At 40.0% G+C, this 21,033-nt stretch overlaps 1 protein-coding gene across 2 annotated transcripts in view; it reads left to right on the top strand.

Moving 5' to 3' along the window:
- TMEM45B (transmembrane protein 45B) overlaps nucleotides 1-20,877 on the top strand; it is a 64,738-nt gene extending 43,861 nt beyond the window's left edge. For both annotated transcript variants that reach the window (XM_077112448.1, XM_077112449.1), the window contains exons 2-6: nucleotides 14,943-15,131; nucleotides 17,109-17,315; nucleotides 17,986-18,170; nucleotides 18,725-18,870; nucleotides 19,962-20,877. In XM_077112448.1, coding sequence (XP_076968563.1) covers nucleotides 14,943-15,131; nucleotides 17,109-17,315; nucleotides 17,986-18,170; nucleotides 18,725-18,870; nucleotides 19,962-20,073 — 839 coding nt within the window. In that variant the 3' untranslated portion in view covers nucleotides 20,074-20,877. The remainder of the gene's footprint in view (nucleotides 1-14,942; nucleotides 15,132-17,108; nucleotides 17,316-17,985; nucleotides 18,171-18,724; nucleotides 18,871-19,961) is intronic.
- The last annotated feature ends 156 nt before the right edge of the window (nucleotides 20,878-21,033 follow it).

Genomic DNA, 21,033 nt, shown 5'->3' with positions numbered 1-21,033 from the left:
ATTTCTCTAATGGCCAGGGACATTGAGCATTTCTTCATGTGCCTCTTGGCCATCCATATTTCCTCTTCTGGTAGGTGTCTGTTCAAGTCTTTTTCCCATTTTGTAATTGGGTTGGCTGTCTTTTTGTTGTTGAGTTGAACAATCTCTTTATATATTCTAGATACTAGATCTTTATCTGATATGTCATTTCCAAATATTATCTCCCATTGTGTAGGCTGTCTTTCTACTTTCTTGATGAAGTTCTTGATGCACAAAAGTGTTTAATTTTGAGGAGCTCCCATTTATTTATTTCCTTCTTCAGTGCTCTTGCTTTAGGTTTAAGGTCCATAAAACCACCTCCAGTTGTAAGATTCATAAGATATCTCACTACATTTTCCTCTAACTGTTTTATGGTCTTAGACCTAATGTTTAGATCTTTGATCCATTTTGAGTTAACTTTTGTATAAGGTGTGAGATGCGGGTCTTCTTTCATTCTTTTACATATGGATATCCAGTTCTCTAGGCACCATTTATTGAAGAGACTGTTCTGTCCCAGGTGAGTTGGCTTGACTGCCTTATCAAAGATCAAATGTCCATAGATGAGAGGGTCTGTATCTGAGCACTCTATTCGATTCCATTGGTCGATATATCTATCTTTATGCCAATACCATGCTGTTTTGACCACTGTGGCTTCATAATATGCCTTAAAGTCTGGCATCGCGAGACCTCCAGCTTCGTTTTTTTTCCTCAAGATGTTTTTAGCAATTCGGGGCAACCTGCCCTTCCAGATAAATTTACTTATTGGTTTTTCTAATTCTGAAAAATAAGTTGTTGGGATTTTGATTGGTATTGCATTTAATCTGTAGATCAGTTTAGGTAGGATTGACATCTTAATTATATTTAGTCTTCCAATCCATGAACACGGTATGCCCTTCCATCTATTTAGGTCTTCTGTGATTTCTTTTAGCAGTTTTTTGTAGTTTTCTTTATATAGGTTTTTTGTCTCTTTGGTTAAATTTATTCCTAGGTATTTTATTCTTTTAGTTGCGATTGTAAATGGGATTCGTTTCTTGATTTCCCCCTCAGCTTGTTCATTACTAGTGTATAGAAAAGCTACAGATTTTTGAATGTTGATCTTGTAGCCTGCTACTTTGCTGTACTCATTTATTAGCTCTAGTAGTTTTGTTGTGGATTTTTCTGGGTTTTCGACGTATAGTATCATATCGTCTGCAAACAGTGATAGTTTTACTTCTTCCTTTCCAATTTTGACGCCTTGTATTTCTTTTTCTTGTCTAATTGCTTTGGCTAGAACTTCTAACACAATGTTGAATAATAGTGGTGATAGTGGACATCCTTGTCTTGTTCCTGATCTTAGGGGGAAAGTTTTCAATTTTTCCCCATTGAGGATGATATTAGCTGTGGGTTTTTCATATATTCCCTCTATCATTTTAAGGAAGTTCCCTTGTATTCCTATCTTTTGAAGTGTTTTCAACAGGAAAGGATGTTGAATCTTGTCAAATGCCTTCTCTACATCAATTGAGATGATCATGTGGTTTTTCTGCTTTGATTTGTTGATGTGGTGTATTACATTAATTGATTTTCTTATGTTGAACCATCCTTGCATACCTGGGATGAATCCTACTTGGTCATGATGTATAATTCTTTTAATGTGTTGTTGGATACGATTTGCTAGAATTTTATTGAGGATTTTTGCATCTATATTGGTTAGAGAGATTGGTCTGTAGTTTTCTTTTTTTGTAATATCTTTGCCTGGTTTTGGTATGAGGGTGATGTTGGCTTCATAGAATGAATTAGGTAGCTTTCCCTCCACTTCGATTTTTTTGAAGAGTTTGAGGAGAGTTGGTACTAATTCTTTCTGGAATGTTTGATAGAATTCGCATGTGAAGCCGTCTGGTCCTGGACTTTTCTTTTTAGGAAGCTTTTGAATGATTGATTCAATTTCTTTACTTGTGATTGGTTTGTTGAGGTCATCTATGTCTTCTTGAGTCAAAGTTGGTTGTTCATGTCTTTCCAGGAACCCGTCCACTTCATCTAAATTGTTGTATTTATTAGCGTAAAGTTGTTCATAGTATCCTGTTATTACCTCCTTTATTTCTGCGAGGTCAGTAGTTATGTCTCCTCTTCCATTTCTGATCTTATTTATTTGCATCCTCTCTCTTCTTCTTTTTGTCAATTTTGCTAAGGGCCAATCAATCTTATTGATTTTCTCATAGAACCAACTTCTGGTCTTATTGATTTTCTCTATTGTTTTCATGTTTTCAATTTCATTTATTTCTGCTCTAATCTTTGTTATTTCTTTCCTTTTGCTTGCTTTGGGATTAGTTTGCTGTTCTTTCTCCAGTTCTTTCAAGTGGACAGTTAATTCGTGCATTTTTGCCTTTTCTTCTTTTCTGATATAGGCATTTAGGGCAATAAATCTCCCTCTTAGCACTGCCTTTGCTGCGTCCCATAAGTTTTGATATGTTGTGTTTTCATTTTCATTCGCCTCAAGGTATTTACTAATTTCTCTTGCAATTTCTTCTTTGACCCACTCATTGTTTAAGAGTGTGTTGTTGAGCCTCCACGTATTTGTGAATTTTCTGGCACTCCGCCTATTATTGATTTCGAACTTCATTCCTTCATGATCCGAGAAGGTGTTGTGTATGATTTCAATCTTTTTAAATGTGTTAAGACTTGCTTTGTGACCCAGCATATGGTCTATCTTTGAGAATGATCCATGAGCACTTGAAAAAAAGGTGTATCCTGCTGTTGTGGGATGTAATGTCCTATAAATGTCTGTTAAGTCTAGCTCATTTATTGTAATATTCAGATTCTCTATTTCTTTATTGATCCTCTGTCTAGATGTTCTGTCCATTGATGAGAGTGGTGAATTGAAGTCTCCAATTATTATGGTATATGTGTCTATTTCCCTTTTCAGTGTTTGCAGTGTATTCCTCACGTATTTAGGGGCATTCCGGTTCGGTGCATAAATATTTATGATTGTTATGTCTTCTTGTTTAATTGTTCCTTTTATTAGTATATAGTGTCCTTCTTTGTCTCTTTTAACTGTTTTACATATGAAGTCTAATTTGTTGGATATTAGTATAGCCACTCCTGCTCTTTTCTGGTTGTTATTTGCATGAAATATCTTTTCCCAACCTTTCACTTTCAACCTATGTTTATCTTTGGGTCTAAGATGTGTTTCCTGTAGACAGCATATAGAAGGATCCTGTTTTTTAATCCATTCTGCCAATCTATGTCTTTTGATTGGAGAATTCAGTCCATTAACATTTAGTGTTATTACTGTTTGGATAATATTTTCCTCTAACATTTTCCCTTTTGTATTATGTACATCATATCTGATTTTCCTTCTTTCTACACTCTTCTCCATACCTCTCTCTTCTGTCTTTTTGTATCTGACTGTAGTGCTCCCTTTAGTATTTCTTGCAGAGCTGGTCTCTTGGTCACAAATTCTCTCAGTGACTTTTTGTCTGAGAATGTTTTAATTTCTCCCTCATTTTTGAAGGACAATTTTGCTGTATATAGAAGTCTTGGTTGGCAATTTTTCTCTTTTAGTAATTTAAATATATCATCCCACTGTCTTCTAGCTTCCATGGTTTCTGCTGAGAAATCTATACATAGTCTTATTGGGTGTCCCTTGTATGTGATGGATTGTTTTTCTCTTGCTGCTTTCAAGATCCTCTCTTTCTCTTTGACCTCTGACATTCTAACTAGTAAGTGTCTTGGAGAATGCCTATTTGGGTCTATTCTCTTTGGGGTGTGCTGCACTTCTTGGATCTGTGATTTTAGGTCTTTCATAAGAGTTGGGAAATTTTCAGTGAAAATTTCTTCCATTAGTTTTTCTTCTCCTTTTCCCTTCTCTTCTCCTTCTGGGACACCCACAACATGTATATTTGTGCGCTTCATATTGTCCTTCAGTTCCCTGATCCCCTGTTCAAACTTTTCCATTCTTTTCCCGATAGTTTCTGTTTCTTTTTGGAATTCAGATGTTCCATCCTCCAAATCACTAATTCTATCTTCTGTCTCTTTAAATCTATCATTGTAGGTATCCATTGTTTTTTCCATCTTTTCTACTTTGTCCTTCACTTCCATAAGTTCTGTGATTTGTTTTTTCAGTTTTTCTATTTCTTCTTTTTGTTCAGCCCATGTCTTCTTCATGTCCTCCCTCAATTTATCGATTTTGTTTTTGAAGAGGTTTTCCATTTCTGTTTGTATATTCAGCATTAGTTGTTTCAGCTTCTGTATCTCATTTTAACTATTGGTTTGTTCCTTTGACTGGGCCATATTTTCAATTTTCTGAGCATGATCCGTTATCTTCTGCTGGTGTCTGGGCATTTAGTCAGATTTCTCTGGGTGTTGGACCCAACAGGTTGAAAGATTTTTCTGTGAAATCTCTGGGTTCTGTTTTTCTTATCCTGCCCAGTAGGTGGCGCTCGTGGCACACGTTTGTCTGCGGGTCCCACCAGTAAAAGGTGCTGTGAGTCCTTTAACTTTGGAAAACTCTCGCCGTGGGGGAGGTTCACCAGCCGAAGCAGCTTGGAAGAGTGCCAATCCGAATCTCCCAGCCAGCCCGGGGATCCGAACGCGGGGAGGGTCGCCAGCCGCCGCAGCCCGGGAGAGCACCTATCCAAATCTCCTAGCTCGCCCGGGGCGCCAAGCATGGCGGGAGGGCACCATCCGCCGCGGCCCGGGGGAGTGCACTGTTCCCAGCCGGACCGGGAAGCCACGTGTTTGGAAGGGACCCTGGTCACTGTTCTCCGTGGCCTAGGGATCTCCGATCCAATTCTCCCAGCTGGTCTGGGGGGGCGCGCATGGGGGGGCACCAGCCGCCGTGGCTTGAGGGGACCGTCTGTCCAATTCTCCCAGCCAGCCCGGGAAGGAGGGAGGGAGGGATTCCGGCCGCCTGCTGCCCTGGCCCGGGGAAGCCCACGCCTCTCGGCGATCTCACCGGAGCGGTTTCTCCCAGCCAGTCAGCCATTCCAGAATGGGGTACGCTGTCTTCTTGATCTCTGTCGTGGCTCCGGGAGCTGTTCTGTATCATTTCTACTCCCCTAGTAGCTGTTCTGGAGGAGGAACTAAGACCCGCGCGTCCTACTAAGCCACCATCTTCTCTCTATGGGTTTTTGAACCAACTTCTCAAAGTTCTGAGGAGACATTTGCTATTATGCAAGGAAATGGATGGCCTCTGAGAGACAAGGTAAAGAGAGGGAGAAAGAGAGCAGATTGCTATTCCTGACCAGGGCTCCCTGATGGGAGAACGGGCTTTGAAGGACTGGTTGGAGCAAATTTTGAAAGCTGGAATGAGGAGGCAGGGGCTGGAAGGGCACTTGGAATTGATCGACTTGGCCTGCTGAGAACTTACCAATGAAATTAAAGACAAGATACAGTCTTCCAGACAATTGGACAGCAAGTCTACTCCTTCCTGGGATTTTTGCTGTACCTTTGCCTAACTGTGCTGGAAAGAAGAAAGAAAGATGGACACGGTGACCCTGAAGATGCTTCTGCAGGGCCAGACTAGGAGCTCTCAGTGGTGTAGAAGATGCAGAGAGCAGGGGGAGGGGGCAGCATCCTCCCCCACCAGCTTTCTTTGTGCTTCGTCCCTTGGAAGCCTTGCCAGAACCTACTGGGACCTTGTAGACATGCCCAGTTCAACTGAATGCACCAGTTCATTAAGGAATTTTTTTATTTCTTTTTCTGAATAGATGCAAATGTTCCAAGAAATTATCATGATGATGAATATACAACTATGTGATGATATTGTGAATTACTGTTTATATATGTAGAATTGAATGATCAAAGTTATGAATGTCTGCATTTGGTGTTTTTTGGTATTTAAAAAAATGAAAAAATTAATATAAAAAAATGACAATCACACCGTAAAAAAAAAAGAATTATATAGCATGACCATATTCATTAGGGTTGTCTAGAGTAACAGAATCAAAAGGAAACACTCACAAATATAAAATTTATAAAAGTGTCTCATGTAACCATGGGAATGCAGAGTCCAAAATCTGCAGGGCAGGCTGTGAAGCCAACAATTTCAATGGAGGGTCTGGATGAACTCCACAGGAGAGGCTTGCTAGCCAAAGTAGGAAGAGAGCCTGTCTCTTCTGAATCCTCCTTAAAAGGCTTCCAGTGATTAGACTGAGCATCACTCATTGCAGAAGACATTCCCCTTGGCTGATTATAAATGGAATCAGCTATGGATGCAGCTGACATGATCATGATTTAATTCTATGAAATGTCCTCATTTGCAACAGATAGGCCAGCACTTGCCCAACTGGACAAACAGGTACCACCACTTGGCCAAGTTAACACATGAACCTGACCATAACACATGACTAAGTGGGAATTATTCCAGATATGCAAGGATGGTTCAACATAAGAAAATCAGTTAATATAATACACTAGACCAATAAATCAAAGCAAAAAACCACATGATCCTCTCAATTGATGCAGAAAAGGCATTTGACAAAATTCAACCTCCTTTCTTGATGAAAACACTTCAAAGGACAGGAATAGAAGGGAACTTCCTCAAAATTATAAAGGGAATAAATGAAAAACCCACAGTTAACATACCCTCAAGGGGAAAGACTGAAAGCTTTCCCTCTAAGATCAGGAACAAAATACTTTATTTTTGGTCTTACAGCTGCATAATATTCCATCACATGTATATACCACATCTTTTTTGGCCACTCATCCGTTGATGAACATTTGGGCTGTTTCCATCTCTTGGCAATTGTAAATAATGCTACTAGAAACATTGGTGTGCAAATGTCTGTTTGTGTCTTTGCCCTCAGGTCATCTGAATATATACCTAGTAATGGGATTGCTGGATCATATGGCAATTCTATACTCTGCCTTCCAGAGTGATTGTGCCTTTTTACATTCCCACCAACAGTGGATAAGTATGCCTCTTTCTCCACATTCTCTCCAGCACTTATTGTTTACTGTTTTTGTTTTTTTTTTATAAAGGCCATTTTAGTGGGTGTGAGATGATAGCTCATTGTGGTTCTGATTTGCATTTCTCTAATAGCCAAGGAAGGTGAGCATCTTTTCTTGTGCCTTTTAGCCATTTATATTTCCTCTTCTAAGAAGTATTTGTTCATGTCTTTGCCCACATTTTCCCCTCTACCCAATTTATTTTAACATTTGTTCCCCCATTATTTATTTATTTTTAATCCATATTTTTCACTCATCTGTTTATACCATAGATAAAAGAAGCATCAGATCAAAGGTTTTCACAATCACACAGTCACTTTGCGAAAGCTATATCATTATGCAATCATTTTAAAGAAACATGGCTACTGGAACATAGCTCTACAGTTTCAGGCACTTCCCTCTAGCTTCTCTAATACACCTTAAACTAAAAAGGGGTTATCTATATAATGCATAGGAATAACCTCCAGGATAACCTCTCAACTCTATTTGAAATCTCTCAGCCACGGACACTTTATTTTGTCTCATTTCTCTCTTCCCCCTTTCAGTCGAGAAGGTTTTTTCAATCCCTTGATGCTGAGTCCCAGCTTATTCTAGAATTTCTGTCCTACATTGCCAGGGAGGTTTACACCTCTTGGAGTATGTCCCACATAGAGAGGGGGAGGGCAGTGAGTTGTTTTGTAAAGATGCCAAAGTAATGCAATGAATGGGGAAAGGAGAGTCTTTTCAACAAATGATTCAAGGAAAACTGGATATCCATAAGCAAAGAAATGAATATTGACTCCTTATACCATAAATAAAAATTAATTCAAAATGGATCAAACATCTAAATATAGGAGTTAAAACTTATGAAACTTTCTAGAAGAAAACAAGAAATTTTTTTAAATAATTATTAAAATGAAGGAGGTAAGTAAAGGAACAAAAAGTTCCACATGAATTCCACAAGGATGAAGAAAACAGTATCAAAGACAACAGCAGGTAACAGATTTCAAATTTTGGAAAAGAAAAAAAAAGAGAGTAAACTCTGAACAAGCTATAACCAAGGTGCCTATGAAGGGCTATATTTATGAGAGGTGAGACCATTTGGCCCTTAGAATCCCAGAAAACTCAGCACTTGATGGCCGGGGTATAGAAATGGGGACTACATGAAGGTCTGAAACTGGCACCCTTCCTTCGTGAAATGAGGTGGGATTTATATGTTTTTTTTTACAAAACTTCTATCATATTGACCATGTGCCACACCAATATTCTGTACTTTTCTAATTAATTTCAAATCAGGTGAAAATGACATTGTTTTCATTTGCATATCTTTAATCAATGAGATTAATCACCTTATATTTTACAAATCGTCTGTTCCTGCCTTTTTTCTTTTTTTCTTTTTTCTTTTTTTTTTACTGATTTGTAAGGGCTCTATAAGCCAACAGGCATTTGTCATAGATGCTACATACATTTTGGTCAATTTGTTGTTTGACTTTGAGTGTTGCTTTTGATATATAAAATATTTACACAGTTGGGAGGCGGGGCCAAGATGGCGGCTTAGTAAGGTATGTGCGTCTTAGTTCCTCCTCCAGAGCAATTACTAGGTGAACAGAAACAGTGCAGAACAGCTCCCGGGGCCACGGCAGGGAATGGACACACAGCGTACCCCAGTCTGGACTGGCTAGTCTGATTGCGAGACTCGGCTGCGGTGAGATCCCCGAGTGGCGCGTGACCCCCCGAGCAGCGGCAGCTGTGGCGACCGGAGCTCCTCCCTCCCTCCTTCCCGGGCCGGCTGAGAGTCTCGGAGAGGCAAGTTTCCCAAGCCGCGGCAGCCGACGCCCCACTTTTGTGGGCGGCTTCCTGGTCCGGCTACAAGTCTCAGATCAGAGGGCTACCCAAGCTGCGGTGGCCCTCCTCTGCGGGCGGCTTTCTGGTCTGGTGGCGAATTCCCCAGGCCGTGGCGGTCTGTGACCGACGCCCCTCCCCCGCGGGCGGCTTCCTGGTCCGGTAGCGAATTCCCCGGGCCGCTGCGGCCGGCGACCGACACCCCTCCAGGGAGAGGAGGGAATTTCCGACAGTGGCAGGGACTGGGTCCAACCAAACACCAATAGGGAAATTAATAAAGGAGCCACAGGGTCCCCTCAAGCCGCGGTGGCTGACGCCCCCACCACGCGCGGCCCCCCGGACCAACTGAGAGAATTGGATCGGAAATCACCAGACCGTGGAGAACGGTGACCGGAGGGATCCCTTCCAAACACGTGAGACAAACGTGTGCCACAAACGCCACCTACTGGGCAGAATAAGAAAAACAGAACCCAGAGATTTCACAGAAAAATCTTACAACCTTGTTGGGTCCGACACCCAGGGAAATCTGACTAAATGCCCAGACGCCAGCAGCAGAAGATAACGGTCCACGCTCAGAAGATTGAGAATATGGCCCAGTCAAAGGAACAAACCAATAGTTCAAATGAGATACAAGAGCTGAGACAACTAATGCTGAATATACGAAAGAAATGGAAAACCTCTTCAAAAAGGAAATCGATAAATTGAGGGAGGACATGAAGAAGACATGGGCTGAACAAAAAGAAGAAATAGAATTCTGAAAAAACAAATCACAGAACTTATGGAAGTGAAGGATAAAGTAGAAAAGATGGAAAAAACAATGGATACCTACAACGATAGATTTAAAAAGACAGAAGATAGAATTAGTGATTTGGAGGATGGAACATCTGAATTCCAAAAAGAAACAGAAACTATCGGGAAAAGAATGGAAAAATTTGAACAGGGTATCAGGGAACTCAAGGACAATATGAACCGCACAAATATATGTGTTGTGGGTGTCCCAGAAGGAGAAGAGAAGGGAAAAGGAGGAGAAAAACTAATGGAAGAAATTATCACTGAAAATTTCCCAACTCTTACGAAAGACCTAAAATCACAGATCCAAGAAGTGCAGCGCACCCCAAAGAGATTAGACCCAAATAGGCATTCTCCAAGACACTTACTAGTTAGAATGTCAGAGGTCAAAGAGAAAGAGAGGATCTTGAAAGCAGCAAGAGAAAAACAATCCGTCACATACAAGGGAACCCCAATGAGACTATGTGTAGATTTCTCAGCAGAAACCATGGAAGCTAGAAGACAGTGGGACGATATATTTAAATTACTAAAAGAGAAAAACTGCCAACCAAGACTCCTATATCCAGCAAAATTATCCTTCAAAAATGAGGGAGAAATTAAAACATTTATAGACAAAAAGTCACTGAGAGAATTTGTGACCAAGAGACCAGCTCTGCAAGAAATACTAAAGGGAGCACTACAGTCAGATACAAAAAGACAGAAGAGAGAGGTATGGAGAAGAGTGTAGAAAGAAGGAAAGTCAGATATGATATATATAATACAAAAGGGAAAATGTTAGAGGAAAATATTATCCAAACAGTAATAACACTAAATGTTAATGGACTGAATTCTCCAATCAAAAGACATAGATTGGCAGAATGGATTAAAAAACAGGATCCTTCTATATGCTGTCTACAGGAAACACATCTTAGACCCAAAGATAAACATAGGTTGAAAGTGAAAGGTTGGGAAAAGATATTTCATGCAAATAACAACCAGAAAAGAGCAGGAGTGGCTATACTAATATCCAACAAATTAGACTTCATATGTAAAACAGTTAAAAGAGACAAAGAAGGACACTATATACTAATAAAAGGAACAATTAAACAAGAAGACATAACAATCATAAATATTTATGCATCGAACTGGAATGCCCCTAAATACGTGAGGAATACACTGCAAACACTGAAAAGGGAAATAGACACATATACCATAATAGTTGGAGACTTCAATTCACCACTCTCATCAATGGACAGAACATCTAGACCGAGGGTCAATAAAGAAATAGAGAATCTGAATATTACTATAAATGAGCTAGACTTAACAGACATTTATAGGACATTACATCCCACATCAGCAGGATACACCTTTTTTTCAAGTGCTCATGGATCATTCTCAAAGATAGACCATATGCTGGGTCACAAAGCAAGTCTTAACACATTTAAAAAGATTGAAACCATACACAACACTTTCTCGGATCATAAAGGAATGAAGTTCGAAATCAATAATAGGCGGAGTGCCAGAAAATTCACAAATACGTGGAGGCTCAACAACACACTCTTAAACAATGAGTGGGTGAAAGAAGAAATTGCTAGAGAAATTAGCAAATACCTCAAGGCGAATGAAAATGAAAACACAACATTTCAAAACTTACGGGATGCAGCAAAGGCAGTGCTAAGAGGGAAATTTATTGCCCTAAATGCCTATATCAGAAAAGAAGAAAAGGCAAAAATTCAGGAATTAACTGTCCACTTGGAAGAACTGGAGAAAGAACAGCAAACTAATCCCAAAGCTAGCAAAAGGAAAGAAATAACAAAGATTAGAGCAGAAATAAATGAAATTGAAAACATGAAAACAATAGAGAAAATCAATAAGACCAGAAGTTGGTTCTATGAGAAAATCAATAAGATTGAGGGGCCCTTAGCAAGATTGACAAAAAGAAGAAGAGAGAGGATGCAAATAAATAAGATCAGAAATGGAAGAGGAGACATAACTACTGACCTCACAGAAATAAAGGAGGTAATAACAGGATACTATGAACAACTTTACACTAATAAATACAACAATTTAGATGAAATGGACAGGTTCCTGGAAAGACATGAACAACCAACTTTGACTCAAGAAGACATAGATGACCTCAACAAACCAATCACAAGTAAAGAAATTGAATTAGTCATTCAAAAGCTTCCTAAAAAGAAAAGTCCAGGACCAGACGGCTTCACATGTGAATTCTATCAAACATTCCAGAAAGAATTAGTACCCACTCTCCTCAAACTCTTCAAAAAAAATCGAAGCAGAGGGAAAACTACCTAATTCATTCTATGAAGCCAACATCACCCTCATACCAAAACCAGGCAAAGATATTACAAAAAAAGAAAACTACAGGCCAATCTCTCTAATGAATATAGATGCAAAAATCCTCAATAAAATTCTAGCAAATCATATCCAACAACACATTAAAAGAATTATACATCATGACCAAGTAGGATTCATCCCAGGTATGCAAGGATGGTTCAACATAAGAAAATCAATTAATGTAATACACCATATCAACAAATCAAAGCAGAAAAATCACATGGTCATCTCAATTGATGCAGAGAAGGCATCTGACAAGATTCAACATCCTTTCCTGTTGAAAACACTTCAAAAGATAGGAATACAAGGGAACTTCCTTAAAATGATAGAGGGAATATATGAAAAACCCACAGCTAATATCATCCTCAAAGGGGAAAAATTGAAAACTTTCCCCCTAAGATCAGGAACAAGACAAGGATGTCCACTATCACCACTATTATTCAACATTGTGTTAGAAGTTCTAGCCAAAGCAATTAGACAAGAAAAAGAAATACAAGGCGTCAAAATTGGAAAGGAAGAAGTAAAACTATCACTGTTTGCAGACGATATGATACTATACGTCGAAAACCCGGAAAATCCACAACAAAACTACTAGAGCTAATAAATGAGTACAGCAAAGTAGCAGGTTACAAGATCAACATTCAAAAATATGTAGCATTTCTATACACTAGTAATGAACAAGCTGAGGGGGAGATCAAGAAACTAATCCCATTTACAATTGCAATAAAAGAATAAAATACCTAGGAATAAATTTAACTAAAGAGACAAAAAACCTATATAAAGAAAACTACAAAAAACTGCTAAAAGAAATCACAGAAGACCTAAATAGATGGAAGGGCATACCGTGTTCATGGATTGGAAGACTAAATATAGTTAAGATGTCAATCCTACCTAAATTGATTTACAGATTCAATGCAATACCAATCAAAATCCCAACAACTTATTTTTCAGAAATAGAAAAACCAATAAGCAAATTTATCTAGAAGAGCAGGGTGCCTCGAATTGCTAACAGTATCTTGAGGGAAAAAAACGAAGTTGGAGGTCTCATCCTTCCTGACTTTAAGGCATATTATGAAGCCACAGTGGTCAAAACAGCATGGTACTGGCATAAAGATAGATATATTGACCAATGGAATCGAATAGAGTGCTCAGATACAGACCCTCTCATCTATGGACATTTGATCTTTGATAAGGCAGTCAAGCCAACTCACCTGCGGCAGAACAGTCTCTTCAATAAATGGTGCCTAGAGAACTGGATATGCATATGCAAAAGAATGAAAGAAGACCCATATCTCACACCCTATACAAAAGTTAACTCAAAATGGATCAAAGATCTAAACATTAGGTCTAAGACCATAAAACAGTTAGAGGAAAATGTAGGGAGATATCTTATGAAACTTACAATTGGAGGCAGTTTTATGGACCTTAAACCTAAAGCAAGAGCACTGAAGAAGGAAATAAATAAATGGGAGCTCCTCAAAATTAAACACTTTTGTGCATCAAAGAACTTCATCAAGAAAGTAGAAAGACAGCCTACACAATGAGAGACAATATTTGTAAATGACATATCAGATAAAGGTCTAGTATCCAGAATTTATAAAGAGATTGTCCAACTCAACAACAAAAAGACAGCCAACCCAATTACAAAATGGGAAAAAGACTTGAACAGACACCTCTCAGAAGAGGAAATACAAATGGCCAAAAGGCACATGAAGAGATGCTCAATGTCCCTGGCCATTAGAGAAATGCAAATCAAAACCACAATGAGATATCATCTCACACCCACCAGAATGGCCATTATCAACAAAACAGAAAATGACAAGTGCTGGAGAGGATGTGGAGAAAGAGGCACACTTATCCACTGTTGGTGGGAATGTCAAATGGTGCAACCGCTGTGGAAGGCAGTTTGGCGGTTCCTCAAAAAGCTGAATATAGAATTGCCATACGACCCAGCAATACCATTGCTGGGAATCTACTCAAAGGAATTAAGGGCAAAGACACAAACGGACATTTGCAGACCAATGTTTATAGCAGCGTTATTTACAATTGCAAAGAGATGGAAACAGCCAAAATGTCCATCAACAGATGAGTGGCTAAACAAACTGTGGTGTATACATACGATGGAATATTATGCAGCTTTAAGACAGGATAAACTTATGAAGTATGTAATAACATGGATGGACCTAGAGAACATTATGCTGAGTGAGTCTAGCCAAAAACTAAAAGACAAATACTGTATGGTCCCAATGATGTGAATCGACATTCGAGAATAAACTTGGAATATGTCATTGGTAACAGAGTCCAGCAGGAGTTAGAAACAGGGTAAGATAATGGGTAATTGGAGCTGATGGGATACAGACTGTGCAAGAGGACTAGATACAAAAACTCAAAATTGGACAGCACAATAATACCTAATTGTAAAGTAATCATGTTAAAACACTGAATGAAACTGCATCCGAGCTATAGGTTTTTGTTTTTTTTTGTTTTTGTTTTTACTATTATTACTTTTATTTTTTTCTCTATATTAACATTCTATATCTTTTTCGGTTGTGTTGCTAGTTCTTCTAAACCGATGCAAATGTACTAAGAAACGATGATCATGCATCTATGTGATGATGTTAAGAATTACTGAGTGCATATGTAGAATGGTATGATTTCTAAATGTTGGGTTAATTTCTTTTTTTCCGTTAATTAATAAAATAAATAAATAAATAAATAAATAAAATACTTACACGGTTGAATATTTTTCTTTTCCAGTTCCCTCCTGTACATTTTAGGAAGGCCTCTCTGAGTACAATAAATACTTATCATCAATTTTTTTTCCAGTCCCTTTATTTTGGTCACACTTAGGACCAGTGGTTTTCTCTTAGTTAGGTAACTCACTTGCAGACATCACCTTAATGACATCACATAAAGGATTGTTTTATGAGAATGAGCTGATCCTTCTTAATGTGGCTGACGACTTCGAATATTCAGCCATATATTTTTTCCTGCCAAAATATACACTTATATGTTATCTTCATTCAGCCACATAACAACTGTCTCTAATTTTTTAGGTGTCCTGATGGCCAACTTCAAGGGCCATGCTCTCCCAGGGAGCTTCTTCTTGATAGTTGGATTGTGGTGGTCAGTCAAGTACCCACTTAAGTACTTTCACCAAAAGAGGAAAAATGATCAACTGAATTATCGGTATCAGCATCTTGAGGTCATTGAAGCAGCCATCAGGATTTTCTTTCCAATTGTTGGTAAGAGTCAGTTGATCCAGGGGATATTCCCATCATACCCAAAATCTTTCATCCATTTTTTGGGCCCAATGAAGTGGTTGTTTCCACTGGTAATTGAATAAGGATTTCTAATTGGCCACCAGGGTAAGTATTTTATCATAACATCTATTGTGGACAGAGCTTTTTAAAATTAATAATAGAGAACACCTTACATCACAGTACCCTATGAAAACTACCAACTAAACTACATTCCTTGCCCTAGAAAGTCATAGGCATGCATTGCAGTTATAGAACACACGTTGTATGAAAAAAGATATAGCACAAATAAAAATTGAAAAGGGAGCAAATTAAGACAGATTAGGCTCATGGGTAAGTGATGAGAAAGTACTAAATGAGGTTGACATTTTTAGGAAGATCATCCTTTCTCTCCCATCAGAGTTTGGGGAACCCCCTGGAGTTTGATTTCAGAGTACTTAGCATCCAACTCATTGGCATGTCCCCCACCCCCAAATTTCAAGCAATTATTGAGAGGGCCACTTTATGCTAGAAGGCTAAGTAGACAGGCAGTGGAAGAGACACTGAGAGAAGCCCAAGGAGGGCTGTTTGGGAGGAAGTTTCCTTTACTCAGCCCACTCCAACAAAATCCACCTACTCCCTCTGATACTGGCCATCCATCCCACTTCCCTGGAATCTTCCAAGGAATGAGCAATAGTAGAAGTGTTTCTCCTCAGGATCAATCCATAGTCTAGGTAACAAGGGATCTTATCTGCCACTTGCATCCATTGGGAGGGAGCCAGGCAGTGGCAGAAGCAGCAGCTTGACTTGCAATTAACAGTTCCCACAGCTTTGTTGTCCTAGACCAGCTGAATGCCCCCACTCACAGTCATTCATGCAGCATGGGGACTTGCTCATCTTTCTGGAGCTGAGAAGTGGCAGGGGCTGTATGGCTTAAATGGTAAGAACAGCACTAACTTTGCTTAAATAAAGCTAGGAAATTTATTCTTGACCTCTTGGTGGGGATGAAAAAAACATTTAACACCTATCTGCTGAGCTCCTGCCAGGCACTAGGACCTTGCTGCACCAGGGGTATAGAAGGGAAACATATGCAATCCCTACCATCAGAGTTCACCCCATAAAAGCACTGGGACTTCTTTTCCTGGGTTGTTTTCACCAACTCAATCTTTTATACATGAATTCAGAAAGAGAATTTCTTTCTTGAGAAACAAGTTTGGAGAAGAAGAGTCCAGAATGTTGTCTTGGAGAACTTACTCTAGGCTTCCCTGAGAACATTTAGAACAAATCTTTTGCTTCCAAAGTAGGTGAGAAAAGCAAAAAGGATGAGAGTTAAGAGCAATGTCATAGTCGAGCTTCATCAACCTTCCAGCTCCAGTCTCTTTAAAACCTTGCCTCTCCCAAGATGAGTGTGGCCAGAAATGCATTCTAGGGCCTTTCCCTCATCCTCCAGATGCTTTGAAAACAGGGCTAGAGGGAGTACACAGCTCAGAGCTAGCTGAGGTAAGGGCACTGGCATGAAGTCTACCCTGGAGGAAACAGAACTTCCTGGGTCTCCCTCTCCATGGATGCATATGCAGAGGTCTTCATCACCAATATTTCCCAGGGTTGTTATTTTCAACCTAATTATTCCTTTCTGGGATATCTTTCACTGCAAACTTGGCAGGGAATCCCAGTGTACTGTTACAGCCATTTCCTCAATTAAGTAATGCCTTGCTTTCATTTCTGCTCCTGAATACATTTCCTGGGAGCCCGTGCAGCTGCTTTTCTATTGCTCTTCTCCCACCACCCATCCCCTGAAAACAAAAAGGCAGGATGTCCACAAATTACTCTGCAGTGACCTTATTTTATACTGGAAGCGCTGAACTGAGACCCCCTCCAGCACACAGTTTGTTACGGTCCTCGATTTCAGATTATCTTTTGCTGTCTCCTATCCTTCCTGGTGCTACTATTGCATCCTCCACTCCCACTCTTCCCTTCCTGCAGGAATCCTGTGTGAGCAATTTGTTCCAGATGGGCCCCACTTCCACCTTTACCATGAGGACCAGTGGGTGAAGCTGATGAACTGGCAGCACAGCACCATGTACCTCTTCTTTGCTGCCTCAGGACTCATTGATCTCCTCACCTTTCTTGTCACCCATGTTCCCCTGGGAGTGGACAGACTCTTTATGGGTTTGGCAGCATTCATTGAAGGTAACTTAGTAGAATGGAGGGAGAAGAGGGGCAAAAACTTACCACAAGTTGTGTTACTGGGGAATCAGAGTACAAAAGACCAGAAATAATACAAATATAACAGCTTTTCTCCCCAAATCCAAGTCTCTGGACATCCAAAGCCTGATCAGGACTTGGACCTATACCCTAGGTGGTATAGGTGACATCTTCCGTGAAGCAGCCCATGAAAGCCCTCTATTGCTAAGACAGATCTCTCACTATCGCTCATGTTAACTGGGTAATGAAAAAGAATTTTGTAATGCAACAACCTTATTTCTATACCTGAGGAAAAACTCATGAAGGAAGGCTGAATGAGGTTAAAATGGAATTTTGTGTATAAGTGCATATGATTTGTCAGAAATCAGCAGTATGTTCCACTTTCTTGCCCTGTATTGAACCTTCCCATGGATTTTACAAGATTTTTAAAAAGATAGATCCTCTGCTGTTTTTACCCTCTTAACACAGAGATATGAAGTAGCTAACAATCCGTATGTTTGTCACACTGTAATGTTATATAAACTAGCTTTCTAAATGCTGAAAAGTCTAGCTTTGAGACAGGAGTAGAAAGAATTCTAATGATGGAAAGTGCTGACTGAATTCTTTGAAGCAGAAGCCAGTCCATTCCTAACGCCTATGCTTGGGTTTGTGGCAGGTTTTCTCTTCTACTACCATGTTCACCACCGACCACCACTGGATCAGCACATCCACTCACTTATGCTGGTTATTCTATTTGGTGGGGCCTTCAGTGTCTTCCTAGAGGTGATCCTTCGGGACAACATTGTGCTGGAACTTTTCCGAACCAGTCTCGTTATTTTTCAGGGGACCTGGTTCTGGCAGGTAATAATTTAAAGCTCTTGTTGCGTGGAGTAAGGAAGCCCTAATGGGCATCTGCAAGACATCCTCAAGGACCATGCAGCCTGGATTTGCAGCCCTAACAAACCACGTGTATGGGCATAGGAAGTTGCTATTCTCCCCATGCCCACCCTATGCAATTTTACCCATGAATATCCTGCATTTGCATTACATTAACAAGCAAGAACCTATGAAGCACACAGAACTAGCAGATCAAACATATTCCCAATCTGTCCACCTCAGTAGGGTACTGATACTGTTTGCAGCTTCCACTTGCTAATCCGCTCAATTGAAATACTTTCTAGACTGTCCAATTGAATTGGGGCCCTGACAATTTCTATTTTTAGGTAAGACAAAACAGAAGTAACTTTGAGGAGTGCTCCAGCTTGAAAAGCCCTTTGCTTTATATGCTGGTGGAAGTGGGGGAGAGGCAGAGTAGTGGGACCACTAAGCGGTGTTGGCAGGCACGGGAGGGAGGCTAGCTTGCTGACATTAGAACCAACAGATGACATAACCAACTTCTTCCTATGGTCTGCCAGATTGGGTTCGTGCTGTTCCCACCTTTTGGAACCCCTGAATGGGACCAGAAAGATGACAGCAACATCATGTTCATCACCATGTGCTTCTGCTGGCACTTCCTGGCTGCCCTCTGCATAGTGGCCACCAACTACTCTCTGGTTTACTGGTATGTCTAAGAAAAAAGTTTCCTCCTAAACAACCTACCCTCTTCAAATTTACTACCTCATGTAATTTGGATTGCCAGTGGCCCACCCATCCTAAGCAGGGTCGATGAACTTCTACCATTTCACAAATGCCAGCAATGTGCCAAGGTCTGTTACAGCACTCTACTCCTGCAGGGCAGCTCTCACTCCTTGCTTTTACAAACAAGGGTGATGAGCCTGTAGAAGTTGAACAGCTTGTACAGGCCACAGAAACTTGGTAGATACTGGTTTCAAAGACAGTTCTTACAGATTTTAAGTCTCTGTTGTGATCAGGAAAACGGGAGATCAACACTGATGGTAGCCCCTGCCCTGTCACTGTGCCATTGGGGACCCATCAACTGACCTTTGGTTTTGCCCTGCCTACTTCCCAGCAATGATGTGACAATCAAACAAGATCCTGTAACAGAAGGGTGCTTTAGAATGAGCTCGTAGAATACAAGACCCAATAATTACTATGCACAAACTGTGGTCCAGGCCCTGCCTAAGCACTGTGTGTGCCACCTCACTTAACCCTCCTGCTTAATGATGGACGCATTGTTCTCATGGTTTACTTATGAGGAAAGCAAAACTTCAAAAAGCTTAATAACTCGATCAAGGTCACACAACTTCTAAATGGCCGAGCCCCAGCGATGAAGGTGCTGGTGCTAAGACGACTCAGCACATGGTATTATTCCAGTGCTGATGTAGCTGCTCTTCCTTCACCTAGTTAATTCCCTAGTCCCAAAGCAGATACATTTCACCCAGAACAAGTGCCACAGAGACAAAAAGAGAATGAGGTTGGAGCTTTAGTTCTGCCTCCTAATCACATCAATGAAACAATGGACCAGGAAGCAGGAGACCCAAGTTTAAATAAAAACTTAATTTTATTCATGAGTCCCTTTATCTGCTGTGCAGAATGGGTAAAACATTATCAAAGTTCAATCTGTAAACAAGTGGCACGTTTCTTCCCAGGTGTGGAGAAAAGGCTTTAAGAACTGCAGGTGTCGTTACAACTGTGGGGAGAGGAATAAGACCGATTTTCTGGCTAAATTCATTTGCTGTTTCTCTGCCATAGCCTTCTGACTCGGCTAGACATACGCAAGGATGGAGAAATCATTGGAATTTCGAAGCTGAAGTCAGACTGCATTTACCAGACGGCCCTTTTGAATGCCTCAGATGAGGAGTGAGATTGGGACCCAGTGCAGGCAACACCCTGTGGGCAGCGGACATAGGTGTGCCACCCCATAGCTCAGTTTGACGTTTGCTCTGCTCTTAACATGGTATACATTTGCATCACCACATTTAATTTAAAGAACTGGAAGTTCTAACAAGAAATTAGGGCTTTGGCATTTTATCTTGCTGGTTTGGATTTCTAAACATTTCAAACTATAGTCTGTGTCACTGTGGTATCCTTCATAAAGAAAAATTAAATAATACGCATAAGCAGCAAGCTTTTATTCGTGTGTGAAGAGAAATCAGAGCCTCTGAAAATTCTACAACAGGAACTGGCATTATGAGTGAGTCCAGGATATGAATCTAACAGTACTGCCTTGGACAATTTACCCCTTTTATGCTGAGGAAAGCAGATACTTTCTTATCAGAAAGATATCTGAGTATAAGTGATGGACAGTGCCTTTATGTCAGATACAATTCTAATTTGCGCATTGTTTTTTTTAAGGTAAAACAATTCACAAGCTTTGGTATTTTAAATAAGACTTGTTAAATGTCTGCTAACCATTATATTGCAACACTGCTGTTAATAAGTGATGAAATTAAGCCAAAGGTAATCTTTTTTAAAATCAGGGAGCTAGTTGGTGTCCAGCTGAGAGTTAATTAAACTCATATGTTCTGCCTCCTCAAAGGTACCCTAATGGAGGATGCTGACTGGAAATGTGCATAATGAGGTAGACAGGAAAATGCCATGTTATGGGAGGGCTGACAGTAAAGGATATGAATCCTGGAACTATTAAACACAAAGATTTGACACACTAGTCTTGGTTCTGGATCTTTTTTTTTTAAACTTCCTTTTTTTTTTAACTTTTAACAATTATTGATTAAACATCCACTATGCTCCGGCACTAACCTGGCTGTAAGGATTCATGAGACATGTGCCCAGCTGGGACTTTACAATGTAAGGAGAGAGATGT

The sequence above is a fragment of the Tamandua tetradactyla genome, chromosome 8 (assembly GCF_023851605.1).
Source record: "Tamandua tetradactyla isolate mTamTet1 chromosome 8, mTamTet1.pri, whole genome shotgun sequence".
Lineage (NCBI taxonomy): Eukaryota > Metazoa > Chordata > Mammalia > Pilosa > Myrmecophagidae > Tamandua > Tamandua tetradactyla.
The sequence above is the reverse complement of the archived record's forward strand: the minus strand, read 5'-3'. Positions and strand labels throughout refer to the sequence as shown.